The 24,942-nt window shown below is 43.1% G+C and overlaps 1 protein-coding gene across 1 annotated transcript in view; it reads right to left on the bottom strand.

Moving 5' to 3' along the window:
- LOC121858876 (protein amalgam-like) overlaps positions 1-24,942 on the bottom strand; it is a 94,165-nt gene that overhangs the window by 36,951 nt on the left and 32,272 nt on the right. Inside the window, exons 2-3 of the mRNA XM_042355527.1 lie at positions 9,282-9,489; positions 8,395-8,559 (exon numbers count right to left, since the gene is read on the bottom strand). Coding sequence (XP_042211461.1) covers positions 8,395-8,559; positions 9,282-9,489 — 373 coding nt within the window. The remainder of the gene's footprint in view (positions 1-8,394; positions 8,560-9,281; positions 9,490-24,942) is intronic.

Here is a 24,942-nt window from a genome sequence, read left to right as displayed (position 1 = left end):
TATCACTGCAATAAGTTATCATGTTTATAATAATTTTTGAAAGTATTAATATGGCAGAGTTAATATTGAAAGTGTGCTTCAATATTACCATATTACTTGATGGATCAAATATTTTTTTTATTATTATTATTATTTTGTTTTGTTTTTTACCGGGATGCTAATCGTATACCCATTGTCATGTTCGTTCATTCGGTCATTTTTATCGTCGTCAAACACCATATAAAAAAAAAAGTATCAGAATCGAGCAAATTGTCTCAAAATGGTAGCCCCAGAAATAGCGCAGTACGGACCGGAGATATTTAATAGTTTAGTTAAAGCGCATAGAGCAAAATGCGATTGTGAACTTTTGTGATCCACGAAAAAAACAACAAAAAACTTTCGACGACAATAGGAAGAGTTTAATTCATCTATCCGTCTACATGCGAAGTTGAGAGATTTTGTGTTTTCAATCTTTAAACCAAATTGATTGATTGATGGAGGATAATGTACTGTAACCTAGCCTCGTCGATGCACGGGTTTATGTCAATCATCCATCCAGGTTCTGTGTGTGTGTGTGTGTGTGTGTTTAAACACGAATTAACTATTATATTACACAATGAAGGTTTCAGCGATGTTAAACACGTTCGGTCGTTTCGAATTCGGTTCATAGAATATCCAAAATCATGGTTAGGTTAAATCGGAAAAAAAAATCAGTGGGAAACATAGTAGATGAAACTGAGAACTTCCCTCCTGGCTATAGTTCAGCTGTAGTGTGTTGGGTGCAGTATTGGTTGAGCGGGAAAATGAGTAATACAATATTGGGTTTTAGTACAGATAGCAGCGTTTCCCCAGTGTAAATAAAGGTGGGTGATTTATCGTATTTTTGTTTTATTTCTTTTGATTTATTTGATATTTTTATACATTTATATATATTTATACACGGTGATGTGAAATACTTGTTGCTTTACATGGTGTTGAGGTGTATCAAGAGGAGTGTATTATGAAAGATGTCACACACACACACACGCACACACACACACACGCACATACACACACACACACACACACACACACACACACACACACACTATTACTTTGCTGTCACTCGGAATCAAGTATGACGATCATCCAGCTATGATACAATGATATGACTTATTACGGATGTCACCTTGGTTGGTGAGTTTTAAGGTGACTAAAGAGGCCGATACGGGACCGGCAGAGTCATTCACAGATGTTGCACATGTGGATGGCTCCAACTAGTGAGGGCGGTGGCAGCGTCTTTCCGGAACTGGCACTTGTCTGCTCGGTTTGCAGTCGGGCTAATTCGAAAGTATTGACACCTTCTCGTGTGGTACTCCTCCAAGCGTTACGGTGTGGAGTAATCATCTCTCAGGGTCGATTTGGCACTTTTCAGGTTTGTCCTAAGACTATCCTTATACCTTTTCAGTTGCCCGCTAGCATTACGTTTACTATTCGTTAGATGAAATGCTTTGGCAGTCTTTTGTCGTCCATGCGGGTAATGGTAGTCTCGATGCTCCTACAGTTGGTGTCAGCAAGAATACTGGCATTTGTTCTCTTGTCTTCCCAGCGAACTCTGAGGATGGAAAGTAGACTACGTTGGTGAAAGTTTTCAAGTGCCTTGAGGTGCCTCCTGTATGTGACCCATGTCTCACTGCCATATAGCAGGGTGGGGAGGACCACTGCTCGATATGCGTGCAACTTTGTAGATAATTTCAGCTTCCTACAGCTGAAGACACGGGTATGGAGTCAGCCAAAGGCTTGAGATGCATATCTGATCCGATCTTGAATCTCTTCACCGATGTCCGCGATACTGGACAGGTGGGAGCCGAGATACTGAAAGTGGGTAACATTAGAGAGGGTAGTACCATTAGGCTGGGTGGATGGTGGAGGTGTGGCTGAACCAGGGGCAGGCTGAAAGAGAATCTGAGTCTTACCCACATTCACCTCAAGACCGAAGTGTGCATACGCATCTGAATAGGTATTCAGGATCTCCTGTAGGTCGTGTTCAGTGTGAGCGACAAGGGTGAGGTCGTCTGCATACTGAAGTTCAGTAATGAAAAATGCCGACACCTTTGTTCCTGTCTGGAGTCGTCTATGTTGAAAAAAACCTTCACCCGGTACTCTATGTCCATCCCGCTGGCTAAATTGGCACTGGCACGAGTGAGGAAGGCAGCCAAGAAAATGGAAAAGAGAGTGCACAGTGCACATCCTTGTTTTACCCCCGTTTGAATGGGGAAGAACTCAGACTTGATGCCATTGTGCATGAACTGCCGTTCATGCCGTTGTGGAGTTGCCTCACAATGGCGATGAATTTTGGTGGGCAGCCAAACCAGCTGAGGGTCCGCCAGAGGGCTTCCCTGTTGACTGAGTCGAAGACCTTGGTTAGGTCGATGAAAGCCATGTACAGGTCACGACGCTGTTCTCTACACTTTTTCTGCATCTGGCGGGCAGCAAAGATCATGTCAGTGGTGCCACATGATTGTCTAAAGCCACATTGAGATTCTGGGAGGATGTTTTCCGCCTCACGTAGATGTCTGTTTATGAGGACTTGGGCGATAATCTTGCCAGCTACGGACAGCAGCGAGATCCCGTGGTAGTTGGCACAGTTTGACCGGTCTCCCTTGTTCTTATAAATATTGACGCTGGAGGCGTCTTTAAGAGCTTGGGGGATTTCCTCCGTTTCCCATATATTCTCCAGGATATAGTGGAGACGGCAGGTAAGCAGAGGTCCTCCTGCTTTATACAGCTTGGCTGGGATTCCATCAGCCACTGAGGCATTGTTATTTTTCATCTGTTTGATGGCAGTAGCTACCATTTCCAGGGATGGAGGATAGCTGAGATGGGTCAGCTCTGGATGCTGAGGGACCTGCTGTGTAGTTAGGACATCCACATCGGTGTTTCGGTTGAGCAGCGAATGGTAGTGCTCTTTTCAGCGCTGACGGATGTCCTCTTTGTCTTTAATTTGGGAGTTACCGTCGGATGAGCGGAGGGGGGGGCTGTACCATGAGTGATTGGCCCATAAAATGTTTTAGTGGAATTGAAAAATTCACGCATCTTGTGTTGATCTGCAAGTTTTTACGCCTCATATGCTTTATTTTTAAACCAGTCGTTCTTTAGTTTGCGAATTTCCCGCTGGGCTGCCCCTTTCTTCTTGCCGATGTTACCAGCTTTGGTCCTAGACTGAGGGTTGTTCTACCAGTCTGTTAAAGCAGCACGCTTATCATCGACGAGTACATTGGTTTTTGGGCCAATTTCATCAAACCCGTAAACGGGTTCATATATTTTATAACATATAAGCTAATGTTGATATATTAAAAAAGTTCTTTATTTCCGATAATATTGTGCATCCTTAAATTTATACTAATATCAAGCGTCGTGGTGGAATGTATAAGTTGCGTCGTAGTGGTGTGTATAAGTTGCGTCTAAGTGGAATGAGTGTAAGTTTCGTCGTGGTGGAATGTATAAGTTGCGTCGTAGTGAAATGTATAGGTTGCGTCGTAGTGGAATGAGTGTAAGTTGCGTCGTGGGGGAATATATACGGTGCGTCGTGGTTGAATGTATAAGTTGCGTCATGGTGGTGTGTATAAGTTGCGTCCAAGTGGAATGAGTGTAAGTTTCGTCGTGGTGGAATGTATAAGTTGCGTCGTAGTGAAATGTATAGGTTGCGTCGTAGTGGAATGAGTGTAAGTTGCGTCGTGGGGGAATATATACGGTGCGTCGTGGTTGAATGTATAAGTTGCGTCGTGGTTGAATGTATAAGTTGCGTCGTAGTGGAATGAGTGTAAGTTGCGTCGTATTGGGATGCGTGTAAATTGCGGCGTAGTGGAATGAGTGTAAGTTGCGTCTTAGTGGAATGTATAAATTGCGTCGTGGTGGAATGTATAAGTTGCGTCATAGTGGAATGTATAAGTTGCGTCCTAGTGGAATATATAAGTTGCGTCGTGGTGGAATGTATAATTTGCGTCGTAGTGGAATGTATTAGTTGCGTCGTGGTGGAATGTATAAGCTTAATGTTAGAGCTTAAATGTGAACGCTGAAAGTATTTACTGATTCCCTGTTGAGAAAGTTTTTGCCGCCTCTTAACACCACCACGCCATTGATATTTTATTGCTGGGAACTTTACCTACGAAGAAAAAACAATTGATAGAGGTGACTACACACACACACACACACACACACACACACACACACACACTTTTGAAAGAATTAATTATTCGACAGAACTTGTGCGTATATCTGAGTTTTATTTTTTGTTTTTTTCCTGATTTGAAAGAACGAATTTACGATAGCAAGAGACCTTACCGTTTTATTCTGCCTCCTGTGTTTTATTTAATTTTTTTTCATATCTTTTATTTATATATTTGTTTTCATTTTGTATTTGGTTATGTTATTTATGTTTAATCTTATTATTTTGGGTATTATTTTTTGCTGAACCATCCTAACGCTTTTGAGGGATGAGGTTAGGCTAAGTTAGGTCAGATTGGGGTAGTTCAGATCAAGTTAAGTCAGGTGAAGTAAAGTTAGGTTATGTTAAGATAGTTATAGGTTAAGTTATGTTAGGTTAAGTTACGTTTGGTCAGATTAAGTTAGGTTAGGTTAGGTTCTTCAGATGATTCCAAAAATGTATAATGTAAATATTTTGGTGTTTTGTATAGAAAAAATAAAAGACACTGGATGTTGGTAAATAAATAACAAGTATAACCAGGCTGTTGAATACTGATCAGGAGAGACGCTACAGCATCTGGGTGAGGGAGATGTGGGCGTGGTCAGGTGTAGGAGAAACGGTACAGGACCTGGGTGAGGGAGAATGTAAATATTTTGGTGTTTTGTATAGAAAAAATAAAAGACACTGGATGTTGGTAAATAAATAACAAGTATAACCAGGCTGTTGAATACTGATCAGGAGAGACGCTACAGCATCTGGGTGAGGGAGATGTGGGCGTGGTCAGGTGTAGGAGAAACGGTACAGGACCTGGGTGAGGGAGATGTGGGCGTGGTCAGGTGTAGGAGAGACGCTACAGGACCCGGGTGAGGGAGATGTGGGCGTGGTCAGGTGTAGGAGAGACGCTAGAAGACCCGGGTGAGGGAGATGTGGGCGTGGTCAGAGACGCTACAGGTGGCTGGCTTCCCCCTCCTCACGTCCCCAAGGGCTATACTGTATCAAAGTTAACGCGAAAAAAAAAGTAGCAAGGGAGAGGGTTAATAGATAAAGGTAGTTGAATATCACTTAACTGCAGGAGGAGGTTTAAAAGGATGGGAGGGAATTGTGTAGTTGAATGGTCAATTAGTGAACAGGTGTGGGCTGGTGTGAACAGGTGGGGATAGATGTGAACAGGTGTGGGTACGTGTGGACAGGTGGGAATAGGTGTGAGTAAGAGTGAGCAGGTGTGAACAGGTGTGAAGAGATCGTGGTTTGATTAAGTTTGGGTGAAGGAAATCGTGTGTTAGTTGAGAGAGAGAGAGAGAGAGAGAGAGAGAGAGAAAGAGAGAGAGAGAGTTTTCTATATCTGAAAGTTTATCTTTATTCTGATGAAACTTCCCATCCTGTTAGTAGAAAAAAATAAAATGTGAATTAGGTATTAAAAAAAATCGAGACGTCGTGGGGAAGGCGGAAGTTGAATAGGGTTGGATTATCTAAGAATTGAGATAGAATGGTGGATTGGATGCTTATGAACTTAGAAACAAGAAGTTGCTCTGAGTTATATAGCTACTTATACTATACGGGAAGGCATAATGAGGTGTGCTGTAGGTTATAAAGAAGCAATTGAACAGATGTGATAAAGGATGGTGCTGTTTTAAGGAAATTGGTCTTAGTACAGGTAGTCAGGGTGTGTCAGTAATGAGTATTGTACCTGTTTAGTCCTTTAACTGGGGGGTTGTTAAGGGGTTTTGTCCGGCACCCGTCCGTTTTATGCAATGTTAGGTTAGGTTAGGTTTACTACTCTCAGGCCACCAGATGTCAACAGATGACTCCACGCTGGTATTCTTATGCATATTAAACGTGTGTGTGTGTGTGTGTGTGTGTGTGTGTGTGTGTGTGTGTGTGTGTGTGTGTGTGTGTGTGTGTGTTACTTCACCTACACTTTTTTTTTAATAACCTTCCCCAGTTTCTGAAGTACAATACAAGATAATATTTATTTAGTAATTATCTATAAAAATAACTGAAAATACCAGAACTTTTTGTTACTTTTGTTTCTGAAGTTGTAATATTTTAATAATTGTATCAGAAAAAAATACAAATACTAAAACTAAAGGCGCCAACGGTATTTAAAATTTTACTGTGGGTGGACAGACGGATGAACGGACAGACAACAGGAGTCAGGCACATCGCAATACACGCATGAAATTGAGAGATGAAAGACCGAGGAGTAATGAAGATTTATTGGTAGGGACGGCTAGGTACTTACTCCCCCTAGTGTCTCGGAGTCATCCAGTTACCAAAGAACTCTTGGTAAATTAACTGTGTCCACTGTATACATTCGTGACCCACCTACAGGAGTTGTATATCGTGAGTGGCAGGGCTGTGTGTCGTGGACTGAGTGGCGTTGGGGGATCAATTTTCTCTGTTTTTTTTTTACTTTTTTTTTTGGTTGTTGAGGAAGTACATCAAGTCGATCATGTTAGCAGAGGATTTAATAGTATAGGAAAGAGTTAGTTTATATGTGGTGGTGGTGGTAGTGGTGTTGGCTGTAGTGATGGTGGTGGTGGTGTGTGTGTGTGTGTGTGTGTGTGTGTGTGTGTGTGTGTGTGTGTGTGTGTGTGGTTGAAATAGTGTTGGTGGTGATACTGGTAGTGGCAGTAGTGGTCTTGGCAATTGTAAAGGTGGTGGTGATAGTGACAGTAGTGATGATGATGATGATAATAATAATGATGGTAGTCATAATCATAATAATACATTGTTTACATATATTTTTCCCCTGCAACATTCATATATATATATATATTTTTTTTTACACTGAATTGTTAACAGTAGTTTGTTGGTCGTTTGTTGGATGGGTTATTTAATTATCATCTCATGGGTATTGATGACTCACAGCCGCCACGCTGTTGGTGATGTTGATGATGTTGGTGATGTTGTTGATGTTGTTGTTGTTAATGTTGTTGTTAAAGTTGTTATTAATGATGGTGATTTTAGGATTACAAATACATAAATATACCTGTATATAAATACGAACACTAACATGTACACAAACAATCAAAAGCTATGGCAGGTTATATAGATTGTTATGACATACATACATACATACTGTACATACATACATACATACATACATACATATATACATACATATATACATACATACATAATAATGGTTGCCCCTCTTGTAACGAAGATGGCCGGCCCAAGGGCCACCTAGGCGTGAATTTGCTTAAGGTGTAGAAGCTGTCGCCAACACCACACCCTAAGTTAACGAGCTGCATGACCCAGTGTCAAGGAATGTCCGAGAAGACCGGACAACTCGCCAACTGCACTGGCTAACCATTACCCCGGAATACGATCCGCAAGTCGATTAACATCCAGGTTCCCAATTACTGCTGGGTAGACAGAGGCAAATGGCGTAAAGAAACTTGCCTAGAGTTTCACCCTGCCCGGGGATCGAACCCTTGTCCGCTCGCTTGCGAGGCGAGAATGCTGACCATGGGACCACACACACACACACACACACACACACACACACACACACACACACACACACACACGAACAAATGCTGGACAGTGGGAAAAAAATCCTTAACAAGTCACATGCCCAGCGGACTGTGGTTGCCGCCGATGTGAACCTCACAAGCCGGGTCCCTGACGAAGATATACTGGTGGTGTGGATGAGTGACAGTGGTGGTGGATGGTTGATGTAGTGGTGGATGAGTGACAGTGGTGGTGGATGAGTGATAGTGGTTGTGAATAAGTGACACAGTGGTAGCGGATGAGTGATAGTGGTTGTGAATAAGTGACACAGTGGTAGCGGATGAGTGACACAGTGGTGGTCGATGACTGACACTGGCGGTGGATGAGTGACACTGGTGGTGGATGAGTGACAGTAGTAGTGGATGGGTGACAGATGAATAAATGAGGGACAATGGTGGTGGATGAGTGACACAGCTGAGTAAATGAGTGACAGTGGTGTTGGATTATGAGTGACCTAGATACGTAAATGAATGACAGTGGTGGTGGTGGTGGATGAGTGACACAGTGGTAGTAGTAGATGATGAGTGACAGTGATGGTAGTGGATGAGTGACACAGTGGTAGTAGTAGATGATGAGTGACACAGTGATGGTAGTGGATGAGTGACACAGTGGTAGTAGTAGATGATGAGTGACACAGTGATGGTAGTGGATGAGTGACACAGTGGTAGTAGATAATGAGTGACACAGGTGAGTGACACAGGAACACTCACCTTGGTTTTTCCCCCTAGATGGTCTGAAGGGCTGGCCATCCTCCCTGGTCCAGCGTATGTTAGGGCTGGGTACGCCCTCGGCACGACACACCAGCTTCACGTCATGCCCCTCCTGTACTGACACGTGTGATTGGCTGCTCTCCTCGTCCACGAACTGCGGCGGTACTACACTCCGGCCACGTCAGGGGGAAGAGAGGGACGTGGTGGGAAGGGGGTTTGAGGAGGAGATGGAATAGGAGGTAAAGGAGGAAACGCATGAGGTTGAGAGAGAGAGAGAGAGAGAGAGAGAGAGAGAGAGCACATAACATTAATACGTAATGCAGTATGTGGGTCGATCATATAATTTGCTATCTGATAACCTAACAGTTGCTTGTCGTAGATTATCCTGTAATTTACAATATGTATTATTCTACATAATATAAGCCAATTATCTTATCTACAGTTATATAGGTCAATTATCCTATCTAAAGTAATATAGGTCAATTATCCTTTGATTTGATAAGGTAAAAAGATATATTATTTGTTATTATTAAAGTTATAAGGATATTATTGTCTATCGTGTGAGGAAGGACACGTGAGAGAGAGGTGATGTTTTGGGGAGGGGGTGGATGACAGGTAAGAATGGGGAGGGGATAAAGGGGATGGGTAAGGGTTGAGAAGGGGAGGGGTAAGGGAGGGGAAATGGTGAATGAGGGGTAAGAATGGGAAGGGATAGATGAGAGGTAAGAATGAGAAGGGGTTGGATGAGGGTGGTGAATGAGGAAGGGGGAGTGGTAAGGAAGGAAGGAAGGAAGAAAGAAAGGGCCATGTCACCTATACCTACTTGGGGTCAACACACACACACACACACACACACACACACACAAAACAGCTCCACAGTAACTCACCAACCACCTGAACGTAGCCCACTTGGTTGATGACGGGTTCCATGTTCACCTGACACACGTAGTAGCCGGTGTCATTAGGCTGGACGTCCCGTATGTTGAGGGTCCAGGTACTGAGGTCTTCCTTGATGACCCGGAACCTTGGGATCATCGTGATGGTCGTCTCGTCGATGGTCAGCAGCATGACGCGGTTCAGGTGCATCCATGTGACCTAGTGGGAAGAGAGGTCAAGATGTAGGTTTAAAGTTTCAGGGGTGAGGCTATGTGTGTGTGTGTGTGTGTGTGTGTGTGTGTGTGTGTGTGTGTGTATGTGTGTGTTAATCTTTATGGTCGTGCATTTAACCCCATGGTCGTGCATTTAACCCCATGGTCGTGCATTTAACCCCATGGTCGTGCATAATGTACCGGTAGTGCGTCAGCCACAAGCATAAATCATTAGTTAATTACAGGGATAATGTTGATTAATGAAACAGTTTATGCAAATCACAGCGTTAAGTGGCAGTGTGTCAGATAATGTCACCTCGTGTGTGTGTGTGTGTGTGTGTGTGTGTGTGTGTGTGTGTGTGTGTTTGAGAGTAGTGTGTGTGTGTGTGTGTGTGTGTGTGTTTGAGAGTGTGTGTGTGTGTGTGTGTGTGTGTGTGTGTGTGTGTGTGTGTGTGTGTGTGTGTGTGTGTGTGTGTGTGTGTGTGATAGTGTGTGTGTGTGGCGTGTGTGTGTGTTTGTGTGTGTGCGTGTGTGTCTGTTTGAGAGTAGTGTGTGTGTGTGTGTGTGTGTGTGTGTGTGTGTGCGCGCGCGCCAAGTACTCTCCCAGCAGTGATGAACCAGGGAGGCCCACGTCACTGTGTCCCTCGGGAGCAATATTGCTGACAAACTGACCTATATTCAAGCTGGTTTTGGTCCTGGCCTGGTCCTAGTACCTGGTCCTAGTGCTTGGCCCCTGTTCATGGCCCTAGTGCCTGGCCCCTGTTCATGGCCCTAGTGCCTGGCCCTTGGTCATGGCCCTAGTGCCTGGCCCCTGGTCATGGCCCTAGTGCCTTACCCCAGGCCCTGGTCCGGGCACTCCGTCGTATATGAACGCAGACCAAAACAAATAACATAGGTGAAAAAGGTTGAGTCTGGCTACAAATTGTCGGAGCGAACAACTGCTGGCGATATTAAACAAGGAAGGGCAAAATCATTAGTTTGTGTCCTAACCATCAGCTATAAATTTCCTGCTAACTATATTTTACACATAGATAAATGTCCATTGAGAGCGCCCGGCAATAAACTGCTTCTGTCTGCTCTTGTCGATTAGTCATGGCGATATTATTTTATCATTAGTATTATACCCCGGCATGCGTCTGTGTGGGAAGAGGGGTTGTAGTATATATCAGTGTTGTCCTTGTTACTTTGTCTGTATGAGTGTATACATGCTTCCTGGTAGTCTTCAAGTACCATGGAGCCGTAGTGTTATGATGGAACTTCACAGAGTCATTATGTGTACCGAGCATGTTTTTGTATTTTTGACCTGAGTTTCATTTTGGTGAGGTTAGGTTAGGTTTTGTTTGGGTTTTAAGGTCATTTTAAGTACATAAGTTAAGTGTTTTATTATATATATGTGTGTGTGTGTGTGTGTGTGTGTGTGTGTGTGTGTGTGTGTGTGTGTGTGTGTGTGTGTGTGTTTTGATTTAATGATAACATGAGACGAATTCAACTTCCTTTAATTCTGGTATGTGTGGTTTAGTATATCGTTCAGGTATACATACATACATACATACATACATACATACATACATACATACATACATACATACATACTGTTCATACATACATACACAGTTTCGATACCACCTCTGCCACCATCACCACAGTTAACCACTAACATCTCGACAAAACATCACCACAGCTACTACCACTTTAACCACCACTACCACTACCACCAGTACTAGTATTAACCACGACCACCACCACTACCATCGCTTCAGTCACTACCACCTTTGCTATAACCATTTACTCACTACCACTACCCCCATTATCATCACCACCATCGCCACAACCACTCGGCATTACCACTGACCCCTCGACTACCACAACCACTACCACCACAACCTTTACCACTAACCCTTCCACTACCACAACCACCACAACCACTACCACCACAACCACTACCACCACAACCACTTCCACTAACCTCCTCCACTACCACAACCACCACCACAACCACTACCACCACAAACACTCCCACTGACACTCCCACTGACCCCTCGACTACCACAACCACTTCCCACTAACCTCCTCCACTACCACATACACCACAACCACTACCACCACAACCACTCCCACTAACCTCCTCCACTACTACAACCACCACAACCACCACTACCACCACAACCACTACCACCACAAACACTCCCACTGACCCCTCCACTACCACAACCACTACCACCACAATCACCAGCACAATACCACCCCCTCTATCCCAGAATACCAAGTTCTGTACCGTTCATACTCTGGGACATAGAGAATTATCTACAATATGAAACTTGGCCGTGCAATATTTGTACCTGTTCCCTTATAATTTATGTTCGTATTTGCATGTTCGGTAATCAACGGAACAGTGCGTGAAAATAGTAAGTTTTTATCAGTTAATATCATGTGATGAAATATTATGCATATGAGAGAGAGTTTTTTTTTGGGGGGGCGGTGGCACCTGTGTTTGTTCAAGTGAAGTCAGGGTGAAAGGAGATAACGTTGTCCTATTAAATGACACACACACACACACACACACACACACACACCTGTTGATATAGTCGTACTTATTCATTCCAAAGGTCATATTCCCCCTCTTTATAAAAAAAACAAAAAACAAAAAAAACAAATAACAAAACAAAGAACAATAAAACCAAAGGAGTGCGGTGGTCAAGTGGACACAGAGCTCGCCACGTATCCTAAAGGTCGCTGGTTCGTGCCCTAGTTTACTCACCTATGAATGGGTACCTGACTTTGTAATTAGGGGAAAGGAAAGGTGTACATAATCTTCTCCCCCCCCCTGGTGTGTACATAATCCCCCCTAGTGTGTACATAATCCCCCCTAGTGTGTACACAATCCATCTTACCCCCTAGTGTGTACATAACGCCCTCTACCCCTAGTGTGTACAAAACGCCCTCTACCCCTAGTGTGTACATAACCCCTTCTACCCCTAGTGTGTACATAATGCCCCTCTACCCCTAGTGTGTACATAACGCCCTCTACCCCTAGTGTGTACATAACCCCCTCTACCCCTAGTGTGTACATAACGCCCTCTACCCCTAGTGTGTACATAATGCCCCTCTACCCCTAGTGTGTACATAACGCCCTCTACCCCTAGTGTGTACATAATGCCCTCTACCCCTAGTGTGTACATAACGCCCCTCACCCCTAGTGTGTACATAATGCCCTCTACCCCTAGTGTACATACATACCCCGCCCCTCTACCCCTAGTGTGTACATAACCCCTCTACCCCTAGTGTGCCCCTCTACCCCTAGTGTGTACGCCCTCTACCCCTAGTGTGTACATAACGCCCTACCCCTAGTGTGTACATAACGCCCCTCACCCCTAGTGTACATAACGCCCCTACCCCTAGTGTGTACATAACGCCCTCACCCCTAGTGTGTACATAATGCCCTACCCCTAGTGTACATAACGCCCCACCCCTAGTGTGTACATAATGCCCTCACCCCTAGTGTGTACATAACCTCTACCCCTAGTGTGTACATAACGCCCCACCCCTAGTGTGTACATAATGCCCTCTACCCCTAGTGTGTGTGTGTACATAATGCCCTCTACCCCTAGTGTGTGCATAAACCCCATACCACCCCTAGTGTGTACATAACGCCCTCTACCCCTAGTGTGTACATAACGCCCTACCCCTAGTGTGTACATAACCCCCTCTCCCCTAGTGTGTACACAACGCCCTCTACCCCAGTGTGTAACCCCTTCTACCCTAGTGTGTACATTGCCTCTACCCCATAGTGTGTACATAACCCTTCTACCCCTAGTGTGTACATAACGCCCTCACCCCCAGTGTGTACATAACCCCTCTCCCCCTAGTGTGTACATAACGCCCTCTACCCCCAGTGTGTACATAACCCCTTCTACCCCTAGTGTGTACATAATGCCCCTCTCCCCCTAGTGTGTACATAACGCCCTCTACCCCCAGTGTGTACATAACCCCTTCTACCCCTAGTGTGTACATAATGCCCCTCTCCCCCTAGTGTGTACATAACGCCCTCTACCCCTAGTGTGCACATAATTCCATGCTCATGAATTGTTGTTTCTCCTTGATCACTGAGGAACAGACAGACAGACACTCATAAACATGGTATTTATTTTTCCGTGGTAATTGACGTTCTCTCTGGGGGGAAAAAATATATCAAACTTATTTTTCAATCGACGTAGAAGGCAAACTACTCCACGTCATTGTGCAATTTGTATTTTTATAGAAAGCTTTTATTATTTAAGCTCACAAGGCTAGCTATTTTAATATTCTTTTTGATGCGTCGAAAAGCTTTTGTAAAAGGGATGAGCGTAGCAAATTTCTCGCTCTTCAGAATTGACAAAAACGTGAATTTCCCAGTTGTAATCTCTTGTTATTTATAGGTATATTATCAGTTGATTAAGGGAGCTATATCATCACTATATTATTTCTGTGTTATATGATGATTTTACTGGACGATGGATATTTTTTATTTATTTTATTTATTTTTACGAGGGATGATTTATTTGAGTTCTTTATTAATTGATGTCTGTCTTAATCCTGTTGTCAAAGGTACACGATCCAATAGAGTTTTTTTTGTCACACGGCAGGTGTAGGTGTTAATTGATTATGTTAGGGTGATAATAGTAGTATACAGTTGACGCCTGCTGCAACACCTGTCATGGTAACGAACGAGGGAGGGAGGGAGGGAGGGGGGGGGTGCGTTTGACTCAGGTAATAATATTTAGTTAGTTATAATCTCTGTAAAAATTGGTATTGGTTTATTTCTTAACTCTTTTGTTTTGTTTGTGTTACGTGGAACTAATTTTATATATTGAGAGAAGTATTTGTACTGTATTAATGATTATCTTACGAGTATACTGTTGTCTTATGTGTAATTGTTTATAAGGTCAAAGGGTGTTGTAATTAACATGAGGTAGACGGATACTTTGGTCTGTCTGGGGGCTCAATGGATGTGGATTTTAATTCATAATGACTTGAGTAATGTTATATGTGACAAAAGGAAATGTTGCCGGGTGTACACATTCACGATATAACCCCATTGATTTTTAGCCGGCACTTTCACGTAACGAGGTGGTTCAGTTAAACAAGGTCTTTAGGCCTGGAGAGTGCTAGAGGCTCTCAGTTAAGTATATAGTAGAATTGATGAGAGTTGGAATTGTAAATCTATTCAAGATATTTCCGCTCAAATACGTGTTCAGTGGTGTAGGTTGTGTTCAGGTGACGGTGTTAAGTTAATGAATGAGTGAATATGATCCAGGTGGCCAATGGGTGAAGCTTAACGTGTGGGTGACTACTAGTGGTGGTCATGGTGGGATAAACTAGTCCTGTAATAACTAGCATAATGGTGCTTAATGATCACTGCACTCAACCGCTACCTCTGCTATTAGTATTTATATAAAGTTTTGGACAAAGTATTAAGATATACTAGCAATCGGGGTTTAAAAAAGATAAAAAAAAAAAAATACCCGTTTCATTGCTTGGTGCACAACGTTCAATATAGAGCCAAAACAACACACCAAAATATTATTGAAGGTGATTATTGGTGCGTATTTTTGGTTTCACCCTTTATTGTTGGGCGGGGATGGGTGATAGGGGGTCAGAGGCCGCCCATCAAACACCCACCCACCATCCCACTCACCCACCCAACCCACCCACCCACCCACCCGCCCACTACAACTTATTCCACCACCAGCTTTGGAAATAGACACAAGTGTTTATGTAAAATATGGATACATTTGGAAATCGGGAAATTTTGTGAATAATACGAACAGATTTGGCAGATATGCGAGAATGTCTTGTTACAAAAGTGAATTTAAAAGTGTTCTCGGAAAATACACACACATTTTGATGTAATTTAAGCTATTTTTTGTAATATATGGACGGCTTTATATATGGACTAATGTGTAATTATGTAAAACAGGAAGAAATTTGGAAAACAAAACACAGAGTTGTAAAGGTGTCATACGAATGGTTTTAGAAGTTGAGAAATGTGTGTCTCTCTCACGTTCATTTAGGGATGAGAAACATTTCATCTCTGTAGTTATGAGTTGTAATAATCTATCAGTCAGTCAAGGCGTCAAGGTCATGTCTGAGAGTTGGCGACCATGGCCCTTCACTCCAAACTATCTGAGGGTTGGCGACCATGGCCCCCCACTCCAAACTGTCTGAGGGTTGGCGACCATGGCCCCCCACTCCAAACTGTCTGAGGGTTGGCGACCATGGCCCCCCACTCCAAACTGTCTGAGGGTTGGCGACCATGGCCCCCCACTCCAAACGTTCCTAGCTACCTGTCATGAACGAGTGAGTTGTATCTATCTTAATCTTGTGTTTAGTTATTAATTAACATAAAATACCGAGGTTATAGACCGTAGTGTAAGTATGGCGTCAAACTCTCGTTCAGACCTCATTTGCTTTGTATCTCTTCCGTGGATCACAGCTTAGAGATCAATTCATTCATCTTAGTCTCTGCCTCCCCCTGTCTCTCTTACAAGTTCTGCCTTCAGTTTTCATTCATTCGTTCATTCATACCTGTTTCTTCCTTCGTCTGTCTCTCTTGCCTTCAGTTTTCATTCATTCATTCATTAATTCATTCATTCATCTCAGTCTCTGCTTTCTTTTGCCCCTCCTACGCACGCAAACACGCGCCCATTTTTCACACTCGCATGTATACGTAGTCCTAGCACACACACTCACACACACACACACACACACACACACACACACACACACACACACCTTCCTCATATACAGAGTAAAATCAGGGAAATGAAATGGGAGAGAGAGAGAGAGAGAGAGAGAGAGAGAGAGAGAGAGAGAGAGAGCAGGACAGGGGCACACCAAACACCAGTAAACAGGAAGGTACCGCTTAGCACACATAACGAAGCAAAACACACACACACCAATCGAAAAATGGGAAGGGTAAAACACATTAAAGGTGAACTGCGACACACACCATCAAACAGTGTGGCAAATATGGGAGGTGGTTGTGGTTGGTCAGGTGAAACACTATAGGAAAGACAGATTCAACACATCAAACAACACAGGAACCTCAAGCTTGGACACCCTGCGACCAGACAAAAAAGGCGAACTACTACTACTGCTACTACTACTACCACCAGTCGCTCTAACACACACACCACTCCCGGCTGCTAGTGGTAAGGGGGCAACAATAACAACAATAACAACACACACACACAGAACAGGATGAAGAGGTTGTAATTGGAAGTAACAAGGTCAGGAATTGAAGTGGAAATGGAGTGAACAGATGTAAAATAATTGGAGTAAAGTAAAGGAACAGGAGCAGGAACAGGAGAAGGGAGGGGAGGGGAGGTTGTAATTGGAAGTAGCAAGGTTAGAGATACAGCGAGAGAAGGAACTGAGAGTGAATGAACAGTTGTAACGTAGATGGGACATAAGTAGCGGTAGGTAACAAAGGGTTCAGTAGCAGTAGGAATAGCAGCAATAGGAACAGCATAGAAACAGGAGCAGTATTAATAACAGGAGGGAGGGAGGGAGGGAGGGAGCGTCCAGCAGCTAACGAGATGGTAGAGAGGGCAACAGACGAGACGAGTGAGTGTTAGCGAGAATGGCCGGCGGGTATGATATTGATACTTGGGAGACCCTGGTTACAGCCGACCAATGCCTCCTACCTCGACCCACCCCGACACCCCTGACCCACCCCGACACCCCTGACCCACCCCGACACCCCTGACCCACCCCGACACCCTCAACCATTCAATATACAGTTCCCAGATTGGGTGTATACTCTCAATTAATTACTTCGCCAGCACTAATTAAGCCCATCAATTAATCCTTTCCATTATCCCCACCCGGACAGATCAATCGGGGGAACGGGGAGGGGGAGGGAAGGAGGGAGGGGGTGGGGGTGGAGGGGGGGGGGTCAAGTTACATCGGTCCCGTCAAATTGTTAATCAAGTGAGTCAAGTTACGCGATTTGTAATGTACGGGTTGATGAGCCCCGTGAGACCACTGAGGGGGGTGCTGCTTCCGTTTATAATTGTCCCGTGAGGTTATCTGATATACGCGAGACCTTCCCAACTCTCTCTCTCTCTCTCTCTCTCTCTCTCTCTCTCTCTCCTACTCACGTTGTGCACGGTCGACACCTTCTCCAAGTTCAGGTTCATGGTTTAAATATGGATCAGGTTTAATTCATTCCCATAATTAGATTGATTGAAAAGAAGGTATTATTTACCTGTGGGAGATTTGGAGTGTAATTTGGAGGGGATATTTTGCATGGCAGTTATTTTGTTATCGTATTTGCTGTCAGTTAGTTTATTAGTTAGTTAGTTACTCTAGTTAGTCAGTCAGTCAGTCAGTCAGTCAGTCAGTCCATGGTTGAATCCTCAGTTTACGTATGATTCAGATTCAGATTTGCCCCCGAGGGGGCTAGTTTATTGGGCACCCCCTTACATCCTGTGCAAGGTGAAGCGCAGAAGCGTTTACAGCGCCCAACAGGGAAGTATGAAAAGTTCATACTTGCCTTTATGACTCGTACATTAAGGGCGTAAAAGCCTGAAGGGTCATAGGTTCTGTCAAGTTACATAAAGTGAGAGAATGATGAGTGTGTGGGGGGAAAGTTCCCGGTACATTTTATCTGTTTATGGCAAAGAGTGGCAGGTCCCTAATAATGTCAAATGCCAGGCCTGTGACTAGGAGGAGGGATATTTACGTATGATGGAGAATCCGTTTCGTAAGGCAAAACACCATCCATATTTATGTGGTAGTGTGAGGCTCCAGGGTAACTGATAGCCTACACACATAGACACAGGCAGACATATAGACGAACACACACACATATAGACACAGGCACACACACACACACACACACACACACACACACACACACACACTAACAAAAACAATACCCCGACAAAATGACAAACCTTCACCACCACCACCACATACAGTACAGTACAGGCTGGCGATGAACACTAGTACAGTACAACAGTTGGCTTCCTAAAAGAGCTTTCACCAACACCCTTCCTTCCTCCCTCCTCCCCCTCCTTCCCTCCCTTCCCTTCCCTTCCTTCCATCCTTCCCTCCCTCCCTCCCTCCCTCATCTGTGTTGACTACAAAACGACAGTACTGGATAAATTTTTTCTTCTTCCTCTTTTGCCTCGAGTCGCTATGATGCTAAAAGTCCAGTTTGGTCCCGTGTTGATGTTTCCTTGACGATAGTGGAGTATTATACATCTTAGTTTAATAGATCATCCGTTGTATAATTCTCTGAGGGTTAAACGTCTTATTGTTATTTAATAGTCTTTCATCATTATCATTATTCATCATCATCATCATCATCATCATCATCATCATCATCATCATCACCATCATCATCATCATCAGCCTTTGCGGTGAAATAATGAAGACTTATATTATACTATGAAACACGTCAAGGGAACACGATATCATACTCACCTTGAAAAGTTCCATATCATATGTAGTGTATTAATTAGTGGTATTGTTAGCCGTGTTACCTGAGCAAGCTACCTTTATTTACCTGTACTAACCATTCGTTTTAACAATTCGTAACGGAGGTTGTATTCGTGTCGAGTATATTACGAATTAATTTTTACTTGAAGTATATTATGAACTGTTTACGTATTGGTTGTGGGGTTTTTTATGGTATTGACGTAGTTATGCATGGGTAGGGTTTTAGAGGTGTTGTAGGTGGGATTTTTATATGGTATTGACGTAGTTATGCATGGGTAGGTTTACAGGTTGTAGTTTTATATGGTATCGCCGTAGTTATGCATAGAAAGGGTTGTAGGTTGTGGTTTTCTATGGTATTGACGTAGTTATGCATGGAGAGGGTTGTAGGTTGTGGTTTTATGTAGAATTGACGTAGTTATGCATGGTGAGGGTTATAGGTTATAGTTTTTTATGGTATTGCCGTAGTTGTGCATAGAGGGGGTTGTAGATTGTGGTTTTCTATGGTATTGACGTAGTTATGCATGATGAGGGTTGTAGGTTGTGGTTTTATATGGTAATGACGTAGTTATGTATGTAAAGGGTTGTAGGTTGTGGTTTTATATCGTATTGACGTAGTTATGCATGGAGAATGGTTATAGGTTGTAGTTTTATATGGTATTGCCCTCGTTATGTATAGAGGGGGTTGTTTTTTATGATATTGACATAATCATGTATGAAGAGGGTTGTAGGTTGTAGTTTTCTATGGTATTGACGTAGTTATGCATGTAGAGGGTTGTAGAAGGTTGTGGTTTTCTATGGTATTGACGTAGTTATGCACGGTGAGGGTTGTAGGTTGTAGTTTTCTATGGTATTGACGTAGTTATGCATGGAGAGGGTTGTAGGTTGTAGTTTTCTTTGGTATTGACGAAGTTATGCACGGTGAGGGTTGTAGGTTGTGGTTTTCTATAGTATTGACGTAGTTATGCATGAAGAGGGTTGTAGGTTGTAGTTTTCTATGGTATTAATGCATGAAGGGTAGGTTGTGTTTTTATGGTATTGACGTAGTTATGCATGAAGAGGGTTAGGTTGTAGTTTTCTATAGTATTGACGTAGTTATGCATGAAGAGGGTTGTAGGTTGTGTTTTTATGGTATTGACGTAGTTATGCATGAAGGGGTTAGGTTGTAGTTTTCTATAGTATTGACGTAGTTATGCATGAAGAGGGTTGTAGGTTGTGGTTTTCTATGGTATTATTAGTTATGCATGAAGAGGGTTGTGGGTTGTGTTTTTATGGCATTGACGTAGTTATGCATAGAGGGTTGTAGATTGTAGTTTTCTATAGTATTGACGTAGTTATGCTTGAAGAGGGTTGTAGGTTGTAGTTTTCTATAGTATTGACGTAGTTATGCATGAAGAGAGTGTTGTGGGTTGTAGTTTTATGGTATTGACGTAGTTATGCATGAAGGGTTATGAAGGTAGTGGTTTTCTATAGTATTGACGTAGTTATGCACGGTGAGGGTTGTAGGTTGTGATTTTCTATGGTATTGACGTAGTTATGCACGGTGAGGGTTGTAGGTTGTGGTTTTCTATAGTATTGACGTAGTTATGCATGAAGAGGGTTGTAGGTTGTAGTTTTCTATGGTATTGACGTAGTTATGCACGGTGAGGGTTGTAGGTTGTGGTTTTCTATAGTATTGACGTAGTTATGCATGAAGAGGGTTGTAGGTTGTAGTTTTCTATGGTATTGACGTAGTTATGCACGGTGAGGGTTGTAGGTTGTGTTTTTATGGTATTGACGTAGTTATGCATGGAGAGGGTTGTAGAAGGTAGTGGTTTTCTATAGTATTGACGTAGTTATGCACGGTTAGGGTTGTAGGTTGTGATTTTCTATGGTATTGACGTAGTTATGCATGGAGAGGGTTGTAGAGGATTAATACGATGGTTGTAAGGCTGTGAGTGGAGAGTAATATAATACTTAGAATTTCCCTACCAACCAAGACACTTCATTATGGTATAATGTTACTACTTGAATACTATACTGTACCTTATGTTTAATACACGTATTATACCTGTACTGTACTTGTCTTAATGTTCCTCTTGAAGTTTCCCGTGTCTAAATGAATACTAGAGTTGGGATTAGAGCGTTGTATAATATTATTCAAGAGTAGACGCATTCATTGGGTGTATAGCTTTACACCTGTATTGGCATATTATACAATGGTGTAAAACAAATCATTATTACCTGTAACTAGATTGTCTGACTAGGGAGGTAAAAAACAAATAAAAAACAACTAAAAAACAACTGGTATCTATCCCTCCTTCCTCTCCCATCCCTACCCATCCCCTACCCCTCCCTACCCTCTTCCCCTACACCCCTACCAACCCCCTTTCCCTACCCCCACACATACAAAAACTCATTTAATATAACTGAGTTGCGTGTAACATTCATTATTGCTCTGGGATGGTTCTCGTGTACCGTTTATTGTGTTGTAAATGCCGCCAGGGGTGTCCATATATACGCACATACACATACATACACACACACACACATAACAGGGTAATGGTGGTGGTGGTGGGTGTATACAGTGGGGGTGGGGGGGTTGGAGTTAGGTCTCTCTCTCTCTCACTCTCTCTCTCACACCCAACAGAGAATAAAGATAATGCCTTTAACTTATATGTTGGAGGTCTCTCTCTCTCTCTCTCTCTCTCTCTCTCTCTCTCTCTCTCTCTCTCTCTCTCTCTCCTATTTTTACCATATGTTACTCCTCTCCTTTCTTTCTTTCTTTCTTTTATTTTTCATGTTTTTGTTATTCTTCACACTTACTTACTTTGCTGTCACTCGGAATCTAGTATGATGATCATCCAGCTATGTTACAATGATACGAGTTATAAGGGATGTCACCTAAGTTGGTTAGTTTTAAGGTGACTAAAGAGGCCGATAAGGGACCGGCAGGGTCGTCCACATTTGTTGCACATATTGAGGGCTGCATCTAATGCGGGGGCCGGGGCGGTGGCAGCGTCTTTCCGGCGTTGGCGCTTGTCTGCCTCGGTTTGCAGTCGGGCAAACTCGAAAGCATTGACACCTTCTCGTGTGGTGCTCCTCCAAGCGTTACGGTGTGGAGTAATCATCTCCCAGGTGCGGGGGTCGATTTGACACTTTTTAAGGTTTGTCTTAAGACTATTCTTATACCTTTTCAGTTGCCCGCCAGCGTTACGTTTACTATTCGTTAGGTGACTGTAAAGTAGCTGCTTTGGTAGTCTACTGTCGTCCATGCAGGTATCATGGCCAGTCCAACGTAGCTCCTACAGTTGGTGTCGGCAAGAATACTGGCATTTGTTCTCTTGTCTTTCCAGCAAATTCGGAGGATAGAACATAGACTACGTTGGTGAAAGTTTTCAAGTGCCTTGAGGTGCCTCCTGTATGTGACCCATGTCTCACTGCCATTCCTCACACACACACACACACACACACACAAACCTAATTAAGTACTCTGTAAGGGAGAAAATTGGGCGTTATATGATACGGGTCCACCTCTTATTACCTCATCTCTCGCCCTCGTTAACGATCAGCAGGTATCATTGTTACCTGTTTCTTACCTGTGGCTGAGTAATGGCCTCTCTCTCTCTCTCTCTCTCTCTCTCTCTCTGTGTGTGTGTGTGTGTTGTTGGATATTTATTAGTGCCATATATTTGAGTTAAGTTTTATTTCAATACAAAAAAACTAGTAGTCGCATTGTCTTCCTTGTCCCTATAATCGTGAGTATTATTATTATTATTATTATTATTATTATTATTATTATTATTATTGTTATTGTTATTGTTATTGTTATTATTATTATTGTTATTGTTATTGTTATTGTTATTATTATTATTATTATTGTTATTATTTTTATTATTATTATTATTATTATTTGTTATTATTATTAATATTATAACTGTAGACTATTTGAACTAGTGGTGAGGCCGTCATACCATGCGTGTGGAGTCAAACCAGACCCATTGTTACTTACTGAAACAAGACCACATCACCTAGAGGTCCACACACACACACACACACACACACACACAAACACACACACACACACACACACACACACACGCCATGTTTCCGCACGTTTAAATATATCGACACAGTTGTTAGCCGGAACAAAAAACTATGTGCGGTTCCGGTAACCCGACCTGCCTCTCTGTTTTGGGCCGGCGAGCATAAAGCTTTTACCCATGAAAAAAAGAGGGAAGTGTGTTTCTTGTAACCCTTTCACGACCCAACCTAACTTAACCTAACCTAACCCTTTCACGACCCAACCTAACTTAACCTACCTTAACCCTTTCACGACCCAACCTAACTTAACCTAACCCTTTCACGCCAACCTAACGACCCAACTAACCCCTTCAACACCCAACCTAACTTAGCCTAACCTAACCTAACCTAACTTAACCTAACTTAACCTAACCTAACTTAACCTAACCTAACTCTTTCACGACAACCATGATTCTGAAAACTTCCAAACTATTTTAGAATCAATCTGAACAATGAGTTTTTCTTTTTTAATGAAGCTCTAAAAGTGATGTGTTTTGAACGAGGATAAATTTTGAAAATTAAAAAAAAAAATCTGAATAATGAATATTTTTTCTTGTGTATCGTGTAACCAAAGCCTCGTGTGTGTGTGTGTGTGTGTGTGTGTGTGTGTGTGTGTGTGTGCCTGTTACTCTGGTGTTCTTTGTTGTTTATGTTAATCATGTATATTTAACACTAATACATTAAAACCTTTTGCAATTTAACACACATTTACTCAGAAATAATTAATTAAATAGAAACTTAAATTAATAAATAACTATTACATAGATAAGTAAGTTAAAAAAAATCCAGACTTTTTATTCCTCATTAGTTCGATAAATTCACTGTCAAATTTATTTTTTATTTTTTTCTGCTAACTGTGAACGTGATCACTGTCCATGTATTATTAACTATCGTCACTAAAGGTCAAATTGCTATATGTCAACGATACTTTACGACGAATTGGCAGCTGTGTGTGTGTGTGTGTGTGTGTGTGTGTGTGTGTGTGTGTGTGTGAAGAGTTGGGGGAAGTCCTTGTGAATCTAACTGGAGTAGAGCATATGAGGCTGAGGCTTGATCCATCTATCCGGCCTCTAGAGCCGAGGCTTCTCCATCTCCGGCCTCTAGAGCTGGCCTCTAGAGCGAGGCTTCTGATCCATCTATCCCGGCCCTAGAGCAGCAAGTGATCTGAACCATCTATCCGGCCTCTAGAACAGTGGCGAGGCTTGAACCATCTATCCCTGCCCTAGAGCAGTGGTGAGTCTTCTGAACCATCTATCCCGGCCTCTAGAGCAGTGGCGAGGCTTCTGATCCATCTATCCCGGCCTCAGAGCAGTGGTGAGGCTTCTGAACCATCTATCCCGGCCTCTAGAGCAGCAAGGAGGCTTCTGAACCATCTATCCCGGCCTCTAGAGCAGTGGAGAAGCTTCCGAACCATCTACCCCGGCCTCTAGAGCAGTGGTGAGGCTTGAACCATCTATCCCTGCCTCAGAACAGTGGAGAGGCTTCTGAACCATCTATCCCGGCCTCTAGAGCAGTGGCGAGGCTTCTGATCCATCTATCCCGGCCTCTAGAGCAGTGGTGAGTCTTCTGAACCATCTATCTCGGCCTCTAGAGCAGTGGTGAGGCTTCTGAACCAACTATCCCTGCCTCTAGAACAGTGGAGAGGCTTCTGAACCATCTATCCCGGCCTATAGAGCAGTGGCGAGGCTTCTGAACCATCTATCCCGGCCTATAGAGCAGTGGAGAGGCTTCTGGAGCAGTGTGGCGAGGTCTGACCCAGAGTTATGGAGCAAAACGCAATCATACAAAAACGTGAGGAACGCGAGAGCAATAATGTCTTGGGGGCGATTGTGACGGTCGGCCAGCCAGTTAGTTTAACAGTCAGTAAGTCGGTCAGTCAGTTTAACAGTTTAGTTTTTCAGTCATGTCATTCATA

Source organism: Homarus americanus, unplaced genomic scaffold, assembly GCF_018991925.1.
Source record: "Homarus americanus isolate GMGI-L3 unplaced genomic scaffold, GMGI_Hamer_2.0 scaffold46226, whole genome shotgun sequence".
Taxonomy (NCBI): Eukaryota; Metazoa; Arthropoda; class Malacostraca; order Decapoda; family Nephropidae; genus Homarus; species Homarus americanus.
Note: the sequence above shows the minus strand (reverse complement) of the source record. Positions and strands in the feature narration are given on the sequence as shown.